Source organism: Lytechinus pictus, chromosome 8 (assembly GCF_037042905.1).
Source record: "Lytechinus pictus isolate F3 Inbred chromosome 8, Lp3.0, whole genome shotgun sequence".
In the NCBI taxonomy this organism is placed as follows: domain Eukaryota; kingdom Metazoa; phylum Echinodermata; class Echinoidea; order Temnopleuroida; family Toxopneustidae; genus Lytechinus; species Lytechinus pictus.
Window position 1 is genome coordinate 2,272,687 of NC_087252.1, and position 15,892 is coordinate 2,288,578.

General features: G+C 35.9%; 1 protein-coding gene across 2 annotated transcripts; it reads left to right on the plus strand.

The window, feature by feature from the left end:
* Positions 1-183: 183 nt before the first annotated feature.
* On the plus strand, positions 184-15,650 carry LOC135154842 (uncharacterized). Of its 2 annotated transcripts, XM_064103034.1 has the most exons (12): positions 209-489; positions 837-954; positions 1,751-2,098; positions 2,764-3,177; positions 8,003-8,095; positions 8,558-8,611; positions 9,149-9,391; positions 9,613-10,503; positions 11,300-11,545; positions 12,293-12,568; positions 13,769-14,017; positions 14,776-15,650. In XM_064103034.1, exons 2-12 carry the CDS (start codon positions 855-857, stop codon positions 15,111-15,113), a joined length of 3,252 nt encoding a protein of 1,083 aa, XP_063959104.1. In that variant the 5' UTR covers positions 209-489; positions 837-854; the 3' UTR covers positions 15,114-15,650. The 2 variants fall into 2 exon arrangements, with proteins under 2 accessions (XP_063959103.1, XP_063959104.1); XM_064103033.1 differs by having other exon boundaries at positions 184-954.
* Positions 15,651-15,892: the final 242 nt, after the last annotated feature.

A 15,892-nucleotide genomic window follows, 5' to 3' on the forward strand; every position in this document is an offset into this window, starting at 1 on the left:
ACATGTATTTCGAACATGCAATCTGATATCAATAAAATATGAGCACAGTAATCATAAATGTTTATCACCTGGGCCATGGTGGGTATCAAGTTCAAGTGTCTAGATATTTGAGTCACAAAAATAACGATGATAAGAACGATTGGAGATTTGAAGTTCACCCCTCTCTAATTAGTTTATTTACCACGTTCACGAAGACGAATTCGACATTATATTAACGACTGACGTCTAACGAATGAAGAACTAGCTTCAACAGCTTCAATAGTTTTTGTCTCTCCCTTTTAGCAAAACAAGACTATAGGCGCCGCTTTTTGGTGGAGGCGGCGCCGTCAACATTGAAATCTTAACCAAGCGGTAGTCTTTGAAATATCATATCTTTGAAAGTATATATACCTAGTTCATGAAGCTTGGACATAAGGGTAATCAAATATTACTGAACATCCTTCCTGAGTTTCAGGTTACATGATCAAATTCAAAGGTTATTATTTTAAGGTAAGCGAACTTTTAGCATGTTAGGGGTATTTATTGAATGGCCATCATAAATTTAAATAAAGTAGTGCGATGGAATGTACTTATGATTAGTGCTCTCGAATTATAAGCAGAGCCTTGCCCGGTGGTCCTGCACTAACAAGAGATCTAAAAGCAAAAATTTTACATGTTGTACGTACTTTGAGTAAATGAGACAATGATGCATATTATGTGTAATGGCTATGTACCTGTTTTTATTTCAGCTTTTCTGTCGTTTTATTAACAATTGCAAACGCAACCTTTAATCGTGACGTGATTGAATAAATAGAAAATCATACATACATAATCCAAACTTTATGTTAATAAGATAGAAATGAGCTCGACAGAGGATGGCTGAGTACAAGACAAGTAAAGCTATACAAATGGCGGTCAAACGAACACACCTCTCTTTGTGGATCGTATCTGCTTTTGTTTTCTACTTCTTTTCAGGTATGTAGTGATTTATTTATTTGTAGTATTCTTGGGATGTCTAGTGACCGAGACGTGACTAGGCTTAACGATGTTACGTATAAGCCGAGAGCAGAAACATTCATATCAAGGTAGTTTGGCCAAAATTACGTTGTCTCGCTCCACCCACACATACATATAAAGCTTCGTTTGTCAAATTCGAAAGGGGAGGGAGATTTTTTCAAGGTTAATGTATTTACTTGTGCGTCTTTTTTTCGTCTTGTCCTCTAATTTTTATTTCGCTCCAACTGTCAAAGCATGCACGCTGGAGAATATAAACTAAACAAAAGTTTGGAAATCTGAATTTGATCGATTGTCCTACCATTTTTACTGGATATTAATGTACAATTAATTCCAATGAATAGACCATTAAATTATCTTTAAAATGATGCCTTACTTCATTGATATTGTTTTTCCTACAAGATATATAGGGGAGGTACTCGCATGTGACGTCACAAATGAAAAGACAAAATTCTCGTAACCTAAGTATTATCTTTGATTCATTTTCCTAAAAATCTTCTCCAATATATTTCATGATTTTTCTGCTAATTTCTACAATAAAGTTTAGGTGACCTCTCCGTTTAAAGTTTACCTGACGCTTTGGTAAATAGAATAGATATAACAGGCATTGTTGTTTCTAGAGGCTCAAAAGGACCGCAACTCGACTTAACTTTTTACCTACCATTACTACATGCCTTAACCGATATAGTGAAATGAACTGAAACACATAATACTGAAACAAAAATAGTAGCTTATAAACGTTTCCTGTGTCATTTAGGGATACGTGGTGAGGTTCCTGATGATACTGTCTACACCGAGTTGCACAAAGATGTTAGAATAGGAGACAGTGCAGTATTGACATGCCATTTTCGAGGTTCACCATTGGCTGTCTATTGGAAGAAAGGTGATAACCCAAGAAGCGCACCAAACCTTGTATCATGGATTCCTTCTGATGACGTCACCGGTTTATGTGAAGGTCAAAGACCATGTGAGATCATGGAGATGAATGAAAATCGCTCCTTGGTCATCAAAGAAGTCAGTATGGCCGAACAAGGTCGATACATCTGCAGAGTTTCTAACTACAAGGGAATTCTTATACACAACTTCACAGACATCAGACTGTTTTGTAAGTATTTTGATTTCCGAGCTGATCATGTCCTTTGCGTTTTACTGCGTAACATCTCAGATTTAAACATTTTATTTTAAAGTGCTTTCATATAAGAGTAAACAGTCCGAATTCAGAACACTTAGACCTCCACCAAGAGCTAAACAGTAAGGTGGGGGGGGGGGGCGGGTGTTACTCAAGGCTGGAAATAAAATGATTTGACCAGATACAGTTTAATAAGAAAAATGGGTCAGAAAGGTTTATTATTGTTGTTTGGTTATTTGTATGAAACAGCCCTATGCATGTTTTTGAAGTAATTTTCATTCAATTTGTATCCTGCAACAATGTGAGTATAGGATTGACTATACTGATTTAACATGTTTAACATGTAAGATAATTATTGCTGCAATTCAGTTTGTTGCATGGGAGATATATCATATACACGTGTATGAAAATATGAAGTAATCAACATTCCATGCGGCAACCCGGGAGACAGTAAAAGTTTAAAGGGGAATAAGCGTCATGAGCGTTTTTATTGCATCTCCATGACAGCGTGAATATAACGGTTTTAACGAAATATTGCTAACCCTTAAGATTCAATGACTCTGCTATTAGTTTTCACCAGAATCATTTTATGTTGGTATAGCAGAGCAATTATTGATAATTTACAATCTATTATATTGTAGCTCCTCCTATAGAACCCTACCCAATCATCAACCAGTGTCAGAGAAAGGAAGGTTCTTTGAATTCTACTTCTCCAAAGGGTTGTAGGATTTCAACCAACGCCACGATTGTAACCATCACCTGCTCGGCCTTCGGATTCTACCCAGATATAAATCTCTTCTTCCTTCATGGGTTTTCAAAGGTGACCAATTTTAAGAGTATTGAGTGGGAAAATAAAGACGGTTCTAAGAACAAAACCATATTGATTGAAGCTACAGTCAGTGACAGGCCATATGTATGTATTGCGTCAGATATACCCGGTTCAAAAGAGGAGAGAGCGGGGGAGATATTCATAGATCCATTCCGTTCAGATGAGACAACCTCAGCCAATCCCGAGAAGGATGATGGAAGTAGTGGCACAAATCCAGCGAAGATTGGTAAGCAAGCATTAATTAATTGGTAAAGAAATGCATTTTCATGTTTTTATTCATTATAGAAACGTTGCATTTGATTTTAGCAATGATTTTTCCCCATTCAAATTATAACTTTTTCAAATCCCCCTAATGTGATACAAACTCAGGCACTGACGTTTAAAATGAGATAATATTATTATAACATCAACAAAAACTTTGCTCTCACAATCTCTGAAATCGATGGTTAGCGGGTTCCAACTGCTAATTGCAGGTGTTAGAAAACATGGCCAGTAGAGTTTGAATCTGATTAAAATGTTTCAAGTTTTTAAAGTTTGCTTTATTTTATTTCGGCTCAACTCAATCATACAAGATAGGAAACTATCACAAAGATGTAACATGATTACCTTGAAAATAAAAAACAAGTGAATTTACATGTACATTGAATCAATGCGACTACACAAGATAAATAAGTGTTTATGGTAAACACTAAACAATATGATAAACACATAAATTAACAATGATATATATACATGTACATTGGAAATAAAACTAAATGTAGATAATTCTGAATAAAAAACCGAACATGTTAAAAAAAACACCGAATCATTGCACTGAATCTATGACGGTTGTAGGTAGACCCGATGTCAACTCTCTAAATGCAAAGGAGCTAATCTGGTCGCTAATCACAATCCTCTCAGGGTGACTTTCTCTCTCTTTCTCTCTCTCTCACCCCACTCTATTTACTCGGTATCTACCCATTTTCTCTCTAATGCTCTCCCTCTCCCTTTCTCTCTCTCCCTCTTTTCTTCTCAGAAACAGCTGTGGGTGTTGATGGTTATTAAATAATCTCTGATGGAGGGGTCTTACATGTGAACCTCTCTTTCTTTTGAAATCTTTTGAAGTATGAACTCTTTGTGTGAGTGCCTTTTTGTGTTTTGGTGTCTGTTTAATATGTGTATAAGCCATGTGTGTTTGTATGGTAGATCAACTCTGAGAAGTATCATAACAGATTCAGATATGTACAAAATATTTAATGTGTCATCGATTTTCTTTAATGATTGCTAGTGGATACCATTGTTGAAGAAGATGTAAACATAATATTAAGAAGTTGTGATTATATTGATTGTGAGGTATTTGATCAGAATAAAGAGGGAAATTTTGATCTTATGCATTTGAATGCCAGAAGTTTATGTAAAAATTATGATGATCTGTTACATTTACTGTCATGCTTAAAACATGATTTCTCAGTAATAGGTGTTACCGAAACTTGGTTTAAAGATGCTACTGATATCCGACTGTTTCAGATACCTGGCTATTCTTGTGTTCATAAATGTAGGGCAGGAAAAAACGGGGGTGGGACATGCTTGTATGTAAAAGATGACTTAGATTTTGAATTACGTGAAGATTTATCTGGTTCTAAGACAGGGTATGAAGTAGTCTTTGTTGAAACAACAATGCACTCTAAAAAGGTTATTATTGGTTGTGTATATAGGGCACCAAACTATGATAGTATGTCTTTTATTGAGGATTTTGAACATCAGCTACAGGTTGTGAGTAGAGAGAACAAGGAGATCTATTTGATGGGTGATTTTAACATAAATCTATTGAATTATGATAATGATCAATGTGTTAAAAGTTTTGTTGATTTTATGTACTCCTTTGGAATGTTCTCTCTTATCACAAAACCTACTCGTGTAACAGAAAACAGTGCAACCCTGATAGATACTATTTTCACTAATTGCATTAAAAATGAGTTTTGCTCTGGTGTAATTTACTCAGATATTTCAGATCATATGCCCATATTTTGTGTAAGAAAGAATTCCTTAGTAACTCCTATTAAGAAAGGTGAGAAAGATATGAAACGGCTTATTAATGATGAAAGAATATCAAGGTTCAAACACCACTTAGCAGAAATTGATTGGCAGGCTCTTCCCTCAGTGGAAGGCGTTAATGATTTTTACGAAGCTTTTCTACAAAGGTTTCTCGGCCTATACAACTTTTGTTTTCCACTAGTTAAGGTAGCAACTAGAAAAAAATGTAAGAAGCCCTGGGTAACTCATAGTTTACTTAAGTCGATAAATCGTAAACACAAGCTTTATAGTACTTACATCAAGAGACCTACAGCTGAAAGTAAAAAGAAGTATATTGATTATAAGAATGTATTGATTAATGTTCTTCGCTCAGCCAAGAAAGATTATTACAATGATTTGTTCAACGATGTTAAAGGTGATATCAGGAAGACTTGGACTCACATTAATGAATTGCTTGGCCGTTCAAATAGGCATTCTATTCCACAAGAGATGAATTTTAATGGTATACTTTTATCATCGGCCAAGGATAAGGCTGAAAGCTTTAACAAATATTTCATTGGATTGCCCCAGAAAATATCTACAGAAATTCCTCACGTACCACAATCTCCTCGTGACTATATGAAACGATGTAAAGATAATGCTTCTCTGTTTTTAAACCCTGCTACAAAAGCTGAGATAATTAATATTGTATCGTCTTTAAAACCTTCTAAATCGAGTGGTTCTGATGATATTTCACCTCGAATTGTAAAGGAGAGTATTCACATTTTTGTTGAACCTTTATGTAAAATCATTAATATGTCATTATCTCAGGGGGTCGTTCCAGATAAACTAAAGGTAGCTAAAGTTGTGCCAGTGTATAAAAAATCTGATCGTAAGAATGTCGTAAATTATAGGCCGATAGCATTGTTACCAATATTTTCAAAGATTCTCGAGAAAATAATTTATAAACGTTTAAATGAGTTTTTATCTAAAAAGAACATATTGATTCCTCAGCAGTGCGGATTTCGTAGAAACTTCTCCACACAAATGGGTGTTTTTAACTTATTGAGTAATATCATAAAGGCTATTGATGAAAACAAATATTGTCTGGGGATATTTTTAGATCTGTCAAAGGCATTTGATACCATTGACCATGATATCCTTCTCAAGAAACTTGAACACTATGGAATTCGTGGTGTAGCATTGTCATGGTTCCGAAGCTATTTGTGTGATAGGACACAATTTGTTATGATAGATAGATCTAGATCCAAACATGCTACGATTAACTATGGTGTACCTCAGGGTTCTGTTCTTGGTCCCCTGTTGTTTCTGATCTATATAAACGATATAATACATTCATCAACATTATTCTCATACTCCCTGTTTGCTGATGATACCAGTCTGATGCTCTCTGATAAGTCAGTAGAAAATTTGTTACTGGTTGCAAATCAAGAAATTAAGAAGCTGTATTCATGGTTTTGTTGCAATAAGTTATTGTTGAACATTAAAAAAACCAAGTGCATAATTTTCCGCTCTAAGGGTAAAAAGCTTCCAGGGAGTATAACTTGTCTTCATATAGGGGGTCATGATGTTGAACCAAGTGCAAATATTTTGTTTCTTGGGTTATATATCGATGAGCACCTATCCTGGAAAAATCATCTAGATGCTGTCTGCACAAAGGTGTCTCGCAGTGTAGGTGTTATTTATAGGTTAAAATCAATTTTACCTGAAATGATACTGATAACAATATACAATAGTATTGTTCTACCTTATCTGACATATTGTAATGTTGCCTGGGGAAACACTTTTAAGTCTTATCTTGATAAATTGAGAGTATTGCAGAAAAGGGCGATACGACTTATAACAAATTCTAATTATATACATCCAAGTACTCCGTTATTTCTTCGTCTGAAAATGCTACCACTTAGTGAACTTGTGTCGTTCAATTGTGCATTGTTCATGTTCAAACTACAATCGATGCCCCAAGAATGTACTTTAAAAAAATTATTTCTTCAGAATTCACAAATACATAGTTATAATACACGTCAAAAGGATCTTATTCGTCAGCCATTTGCGAGAACAAATGTCACTCTGACCTCCTTTCATATATCATGTATTAAAGAGTGGAACAATTTACCTGTTGATATAAAAAATAGTAAAACTCTTTTCATGATCAAAAGATTATCCAAAACTTACTTTCTTGACAGATTATGATTATTTTCCTTCAATGTGTATTTTAAGTTGATGTATTTGCATTTAACATGTTTAATTTGATGACCTACTCAGAATTTATGTTTAGTATGTGCATATGTTGGTGAATGTGGTTGTGTGTGGGTGTGTGTGTGTGTGTATATATGTGTGTCTGTAACAGTTTCCATTCTATTTTTAGCATCTTAACCTTATATATATATTTTTTGTCTCTCCTTTTGTATCTTGTAGATTAGTATATATCCTATGTTGTATGTTAATAATCATAAGTATTTCAGGGCCCTACTCACAAGCTTTGCTTTTAAAGGGGTCCTAAAACCAATTCGTCTATGCTATAATCTAATTGATGTATGTTTATGTACTCATTTAAATTGTATGTATATCCATTTTGATTATGATGTGATGTTTTTGGTTTTGAATAAATAAACTTGAACTTGAAATAAACTCCTATTGGAATTAAATTTCAATCTCTCAAATGAAAAGCGTAAGAAGATGCACACTTTCTCTCCAAAAAGTAGAAACTCACTCTTGAAAGATTGAAATTTAATTCTATCAGGACTGGTCCCTCATCTCACTCTAAGAGGAGTGTGATAAGGGACCAGATTAGCTCCACAGCATATAGAGAATACCTTTAAATCTACACGTATAACTCTTTACCGCTTTGAACGAGCTAGGTCTATGTGTTAGAAAGTATTAAATACGTGTAGGCCTATGTATAAAATAAAATCCTTCAATTGTCTGACTACGAATTCAAATTCTAGGAGTAAATGATATTCCGACATTCATACATATAACCAAATAAGAGCTGCAATAAAGATATTATAGAGTCTGAAACCCTTTTTCCCCCACAGTGGTACCAATCCTACTGATACTCGCAGTCGCCACGACAGGCATGGTATTCTTGTGGTGGAGATCAAGGAAACGGCTAGCAAGAAGTCACATAGGTAAGCACTACCATTTATTCTGCAATAAATGTAATCTCAGTTTTTTTATTACCACACTCTTTTAGTAGTCACGACTGTCATACGGATGGGAGGAAGGGATTATGGCTTCCAAAATGCTCACTAACTTAGGGGGGGGGGGAGGAAAGAAATGAAAGGAAATGGGGAAATATGATTTAATCTGTTGAATATTATGTCAAAATCTATAACAAAATTCAATTTCCATATAAAAGAGGCAATATTTCGCTTGCTCTTTTCACTCGCTCGCGACGTCTTAGAAAATGTCCAATATTTGGTGTATGATTAATACTGAATACTGACGGACCAGACTCTCCCATTAATACCATACTATATATTGAAATTAATTGTATTAGCTGAAATGGATTCCATTCATCCATTACAATCTAATGGCCAATGATAATTTGTAGCAGTCTGAATAAATAAATTTGCCATTTTACACTGTAGGTAAACGTGATGTCGAGGAGGCAGAGCTATTAATGCAAAAACTGAAGGTACAGGGTAAGTGTTGCACGAAAACACATTCTTTATTTGAAGGAACCTCTTTTAATCACGATTCTACATCACCATTATCGAAATAGATGGCACCACGCCGACGCACTTGTTGTAAAGCACACATCGTAGTCTAAGAATTCTATAATTTCAAGAGGATACACTCTAAAAACACTGAGTAAAATTTTACCCAAATTGGGTAGAAAGGGAACATGCATTGCGTAAAATTTACATCATATTGGGTATCGTTCTACCCAACCAACATGCATGTTCCCATTTTACCCAATATTGGGTAAACCTTTTTTTAGAGTGTTTAACATGAAATTGAAAAAAATGTGTTAAATTCACCACAATATTGCTCAAAGGTGACATATCTATCAAAGCTTTCCAAAAGATCAATACTTCTGTATCATGAGTTCCGTAATGTATGCGATACAAGAAACGAAAATGCACGTATATGGAATTATTGTATTAAGAAACAAGCGCAGTGTAAATCATAACTAGTTAATGTTTTGAACTACTATTTTACAAATTTCGTATTGACAGGGGTTGTCTCTTTTTATGAACTGTGGCTACTGGCTTATGACACTCCGAATGATGAGATGGCAAATGTATACGCTGCTCTTGTTAAGCTTGGTATTACCAATATCAAGGGACAAATGGGTAGAAGACTTGTGTATGATACTCTTTGTAAATGGAAAGAGAGATCATATGCACCTGACCAACCACAGATGTTAAGAGATGCCTTAGAGGAAGTGGGCCTTGATGGTACATGGCAAGTTATTTATGGTATGTATTTTCATTTCTTCCATTCAATATTAACAAACATAGTTCTTATTCCTATTTACTTGCCATTTTTCTTTGGGTTTTACACCATAGCATGAATGGGGTTTCCAAAGTTTCCCTTTACTTCTACACATTCTCCGAGAATTACCATTTTAACACCATTATTTAGACATTATTAACACATGTTCTTTCATGGTTCCTTTCCTACTTTTTTCACAACACAGAACAAGTGCGACAGGTCAATTATTCTACCAAAGTACCTGAAGGAACATTCGAACAAATCCTGCTTGACCTAAAAGAAAAAAAAGGAATAAATAAATTCCTAAATAACTTGTTTCCACGAGAAAATATAGTCACAGAAATTGAGACAATCAATGACTCCAATCACTCTGAAGAGGGCAATAAGAACGTGGAAAACTCAGCTCCCGCCAAAGAAGTCAGTGACACCCATGACGGTCAAGAAAAGAAGAAAAACACAGCTCCGGCCAAAGCAATCAGTGCTACCCATGACGGTCCAGAAAACAAGGAAAACACAGCTCCGGCCAAAGCAATCAGTGACACCCATGACGGTCCAGAAAAGAAGGAAAACACTGCTCCCGCCAAAGAAGTCAGTGACACCCATGACGGTCCAGTAAACAAGGAAAACACAGCTCCGGCCAAAGCAATCAGTGACACCCATGACGGTCAAGAGAACAAGGAAAACACAGCTCCGGCCAAAGCAATCAGTAACACCCATGACAGTCAAGAGAACAAGGAAAACACAGCTCCCGCCAAAGCAATCAGTGCTACCCACGACGATCAAGAAAACAGAGAAAACACAGCTCCCGCCAAAGCAATCAGTGACACCCATGACCTTCAAGAGAACAAGGAAAACACAGCTCCCTCCAAAGCAATCAGTGACACGCATGACGGTAAAGAAAACAAGGAAAACATAGCTCCCGCCAAAGAAGTCAGTGATATCCATGACGTTGACCAGAACAAGGAAAAGTCAGCTTCCGGCATGCGAAAGTTAAAGGAATGGAATAAAGGTCCTTTCAAACAGAATCCGTTTGTTCTAGTCAGTCTTGCTCTGGAGAGAGCAGGTTATCTCCATATCTCCCAGACCTTCTTTGACGGTGGGTATCTTTCTATTCGGCATAACTGATACACCAAAACGGTTTACTGACATCATTGTGATTGATGTGATGACTTGAGAATGAGTTTTCACAATTATGGTACTTCACTTTAATAAGTTGGTTAGTTTACACCTGCGGTCCTTTAAAAAAAACCCTCAAAAATAGTACTTTGTGATTGGGGAAAAAGAAAAACTTAAGCCACGTAACAAAAAGGTTAGCGATGAATCGCTAATTTAAATGTACAATTTCAATTTGTTCCTCGTCAGTCTAATCAGTAAAATGTGCATGCAACGATGATCTTGATAGGCCGTTTCACAATTCATTGCTAATCTTTGTGTTACGGGGCCAAGGTTTATCTTCATCAATAACGTCTCATTATTTTCATGACTACAGTATTAGTGTTTGCATTTTTATGCCATTTTACTACCAGAAAAGATTTACGGTATCTGATGATTTTACGGGAGCATCAAAATATGGCGGGATATATTGACTGGACGGTACAGCAGTATAACACCTTGTGAAGATTTGAAAAGTGCGATGCTACCTAATGGTCAGAAGAAAGCTATATAATCTATCGTTTTAATAATTCTCTACGAGTCCTGTTGTATATATGCATTTGTGATGAGTAAACAAGGTAAAATGTATTTAATTACGTTTGTCATTATTCGACGGTGAATTACGCACCCTAGACATATAAATAGATGTATATTTCATTTTGTTATTTTTTGTTAAATGTATTGACAAATCTACAAAAGAGGCGCAGATATTAACAATAGTCCAAAACATTCCCTTGCAGGCCCTGTATCATTTTACGAGCTTAGATCATTGATGTACGACGTAAATACACCTAGCCTAGAAAAGTTAAGAAAAACAATTTGCGAGCTAGGAATCGACGAGACAAGTGCAAATAACTTTGGTCCACAACAAATCTACGACTATCTGTGTCAGTGGAAAGATGGACACCCCCAGGTAGATCAAGGAAAACTATTACATGACGCGCTTTTAAGAGCCGGTCATGAGGAAGCCTGGTCGAAAGTCTTAGGTAAGTAATGTAGCAATATTTCGTTTTAAATAATTGAACGTTACATGAGCTCGAAAATCTCATATGCCTAAATAATAATAATAATAATAATAATAATAATAATAATAATAATAATAATAATGATAATTATTATTATTATTATTATTATATACCTAAATATGTCTTTTACAATTGCATAAGACACCAGTTTAGTATGCTGCTCTTACCATATGAAAACTTGAAAACGCAATGCTGACCAAAATACTCCATCATCAGAGAAGGTTTCATTACTAAAATTCCATCTACTCCCCCTCAAAAAGAAGAAAATGAAATACATGAAGAAAACAAAACAGGCAAATATAATGCAAATACAACAAGTTTTGATCATGATCCAGGTGCCGTTTTAACGAACGAAACACTTTAATACGCCATTAGGTTACAACTGACCTTCTAGCATGTTAATAACGGTGGTTGTCATTACTTGCACGCTGTACATGCTGTAAGCAATCTTTAACATTTGCACAACGCATTTTACCATTACAAAATGCACCCCGGAATACACCAGACGGTACCCTGTACTCTTTCTAGAAGAATAAGAAGTAATAATAAAAATGATGATAATAATAAAAAACGTATTATTACTTCCATACAAAATGACGATCTACATAAAGGTATAAATTATGTTGTTTCCCAAATAGAGATTTCGTTTTGTTACAAATATATAAAACAAAAAGTTAATTTACTATGTGTTGAACCTTCCCCCTAAAGAACAAAGGAAGGAAAGATCAGATGTATCTGAAAGTACGTTCAAGAAGATACTCTGTAATGTCACAGCCCCAGCAGTGATACAGCAGCTCCTGAAAAGGCTAGACCCAGACATAGCTGGAGATTTGGATACCTCACTGGAGACAGATGTTACGCCAAAAGCCTTGGAAGCAATGAAGGAATGGAATGAAAGACCTCTCAATGAAAATAGAATGATCGTGTTAAGCCGTGCCTTGGAGAAAGCTAAATGCAGGCCGATTAACAGGACTGTTCTCTACGGTAAGAGGTGGAGTGAATTTTCTTACACCCATTTTATTTTCGTCTCGCCGGCATAGCAGGTCGAGACATAGGCGCCGCTTTTCCGACGACGGCGGCGGCGTCGTCGACATTCAAATCTTAACCTGACGTTTTTTAAATGTCATCTTAAATTAAAAGGTATATGGACCCATTTCATGAAACATAAACGTAATGGTAATCAAGTATTACTGCACAACCTGCTTAGCTTTCAGGGAACATGATCAATGTCAAAGGACATTTAGGGTCAATGGACCATAAATGACATTTGACCATGTTTGGGTATTTGTTGAATAACCATAACTTTGAAGGTCACAAGGTATGGATCTAGTTCATGACAATTGGCCATACATGTAAGAGTAATAAAATATCCCTGAAAACCCTGTGCGAGTTTCAGGTCAGATGACGAATGTTAAATTATTGTTAATGGTCAATGAACTTAAATTATATGGGAGGAATCAAATACAAAACTTAACAGAGGTTAATTTTTTTTAAATGTCATAACTTTGAAAATAAATGAATGTAGTACCTGAACTTTGGACACTAGACCAATCAACTATCAGCAAATACCCTGCATGTGTTTCAGGTCACATGACCAAGATCAAAGGTCATTTAGGGTCAGTGAACTTAGACCATGTTGGGAAAATATTACAATTTTAACCTAAGGTCAAGTTTTTGAAATGTCTTAACAGAAGGGTATACATTCTTTATGAAACTTTGGCATAACTGCAATCAAGCATTACTAAAAATCCTGCCCAAATCTTAGGTCTCATAGTCAAGGTCAAAAGTCATTAAGGGTCAATAAACATAGCATTTTGATTATCATATGAATGGTGTTTTGTGAATATGTCGTTTCCAGAGTCAGCACTGCTTTTATTTTGAATTCCCGAATACAGTCAAGACTGCCTTAGGCGTTCCACTTGTTTTAATAAGGATGGCCTTATACAGTTTACAATTAGTAATTTAGCTTATCATGTACGATATTTTTTTCTTGATAAATGGAATAACGTCCTTACACCACCTGGAGACTGGCAAATGATAAATATGAACATTCATCATTTCATCAATTTCAAAGATTTTTTTTATATATTACATTTTACATTGCACATTCGTTGATATAGATAAAAAACTAAGATCTAAAATGGTTAATCCCTGAAATTAATATTTTAACTTTCTCCAAATCAGAAACTATGTCATATTTTGAGCTGTGGTCAATGGTTCATTTCGACTTTGATACTAATGTGATAACGTTACCATTACGTGATGCTTTGAAGGCGATGGGAGTACTAGGTATAGATGAGACAATAAGTCGGCATGAGGTTTATCATCTTCTTTGTAAATGGAAGGAAGAACACTCTTATTGCGACCAACGTCTGGTGTTCAAAGTTCACTTGCTTAACGAAGGACTTCACAAAGAATGGGAAAATTTCAGTGGTAAGTGAAATGGATTTATTTCAATTCTAATGAAGAAAACATAAATATTTTTTATACAGTCTTTAAAGGAATTTATTCTAATAACGGCAGGGAGGAGGGTGGGAGGTACGAAAGATAAGAAATTATAGGTGTAAAGTTAATTTTCCCACCGCGCACATCGTCGGTGCTCTAATTAGTAATAGACACCTGGGGGGCGTTTCATCAATATTTTCGTCCGACAAGTTGTCAGATCTGACAACTTTCCTGGATTCTGATTGGTTGAGAAGCACTGTTACTATAGTAACTGTCGGATGAAATAGGACTTGTCGGATAAAACGTCCGACAAGTCCTTTCATGAAACGCTCCCCAGGTCTTAGTGGAATTTGCGTAACGCGCGCGTGTGTTTATGGTGATTATGTGGAAGGTTCCATGACATTTGTTCAGGCGACAATTTCTCTGTTCTATATTCCCCACACTATTCAAATGACGAACTTTTACTCTATGTTTAACACTTTATCCTACCCTAACCCTAAACATAACATAAAACCATATTGCAACCCTAACCCTACATCTTTGACGAAATTAATGTAAAGCATTGAGCAATTGTCCCATAAACAAATGTGTTACCGTGGGGAAAGGGGATAGGCGGTAGTCCCCTTTCCCCACGGTGACCGCGTAACATTTTTTTTTATTAGACTTCTTTTATAATTTGTGTCTATTCTGTAATTGAAATCGGCTGAAGATTTATGAATGACATGGACGCCACCTCCTTATTTCAGATCTGAGGCTTGGAACAGACCGGATCATTTCTGATGAAACACTGGAACATATTTTGTGGCACTTGAAAACTCCAGGAAAGATCCAACATTTTATTCATAAGCTGACCAATACCGACCAAGAATCAATACCTGAAGATTCAAATCTACCAGAGAGCATCAGGATTGCTCTGACTAGATTGGAGTTGTGGAAGAAGGGCCCCATCAATATACATCCGGTGATTCTATTAAGCGAAGCGCTGGAATCAGCAAAATGCTCTAACGTTGCCATGACCTTTTTTCAAGGTAATTATATGAAAGAACGAAGGTTCAGTCTTGTCCTTTTATTCAAGCATGCATAGATGATATCAGATATCACATTTGCAAAAAACAAACAAACACAAAAAACGCCTACCGGAGGTGTGGTCCAGGAATATTATATATGAAAAAAAATATCAGAAAGTTAAATGAGCAACTAGACCAAAAGCTTCAGTCTCTGTATTTTGGTTGTTCCGCTGAACTGCGTTGGCTTCTCTCTCCAGTACATAGACTGAAGTATTGTTGGCTCATACGTAAAGACAACGTTTTAGCAGTAACGTTAGATCTGAAATTCGGCGGAAACCCGATTTTCGGATCGTTTTTTGTACATCGACATAAAATTTCACATTAAAAAAATAAATTTCATCCAACCAAGAAAATATATAAAATTAAGAAATTTTTGTACCTTAGACCGCATTTACCGCAAATTCCTTTCAAATGCTGATCAAAACATAATCAACCTCAGTGGCGGATCCAGGGGGTGGCGCAGGGGGCGCGCGCCCCCCTCTAATATTTGAGCGGCGCCGAAGGCGCCGCTCAAAAAAAAAAAAGTAAAGTAAAAGAAAGAAAAGGTGCTGCTTGAAAAAATTAAAATCAAGGAAAGAGAAGAAAAGAAAAGGCGCCGCTTAAAAAAATTATACACTGATAAAATATTAGCAACAGTAAGGAAAGACTATTCCCCAGCAAAGCACAATCATATCATCTTCCTTATCTTTTCTTTTAACTACCCTTTTCCCAACAACTTCGCCGGTTAAAAATAATCAGCAGTGCGCTGCCTGCATATAACTGGCGCCAATCAAGAATAATCAGCGCCACCTTAATC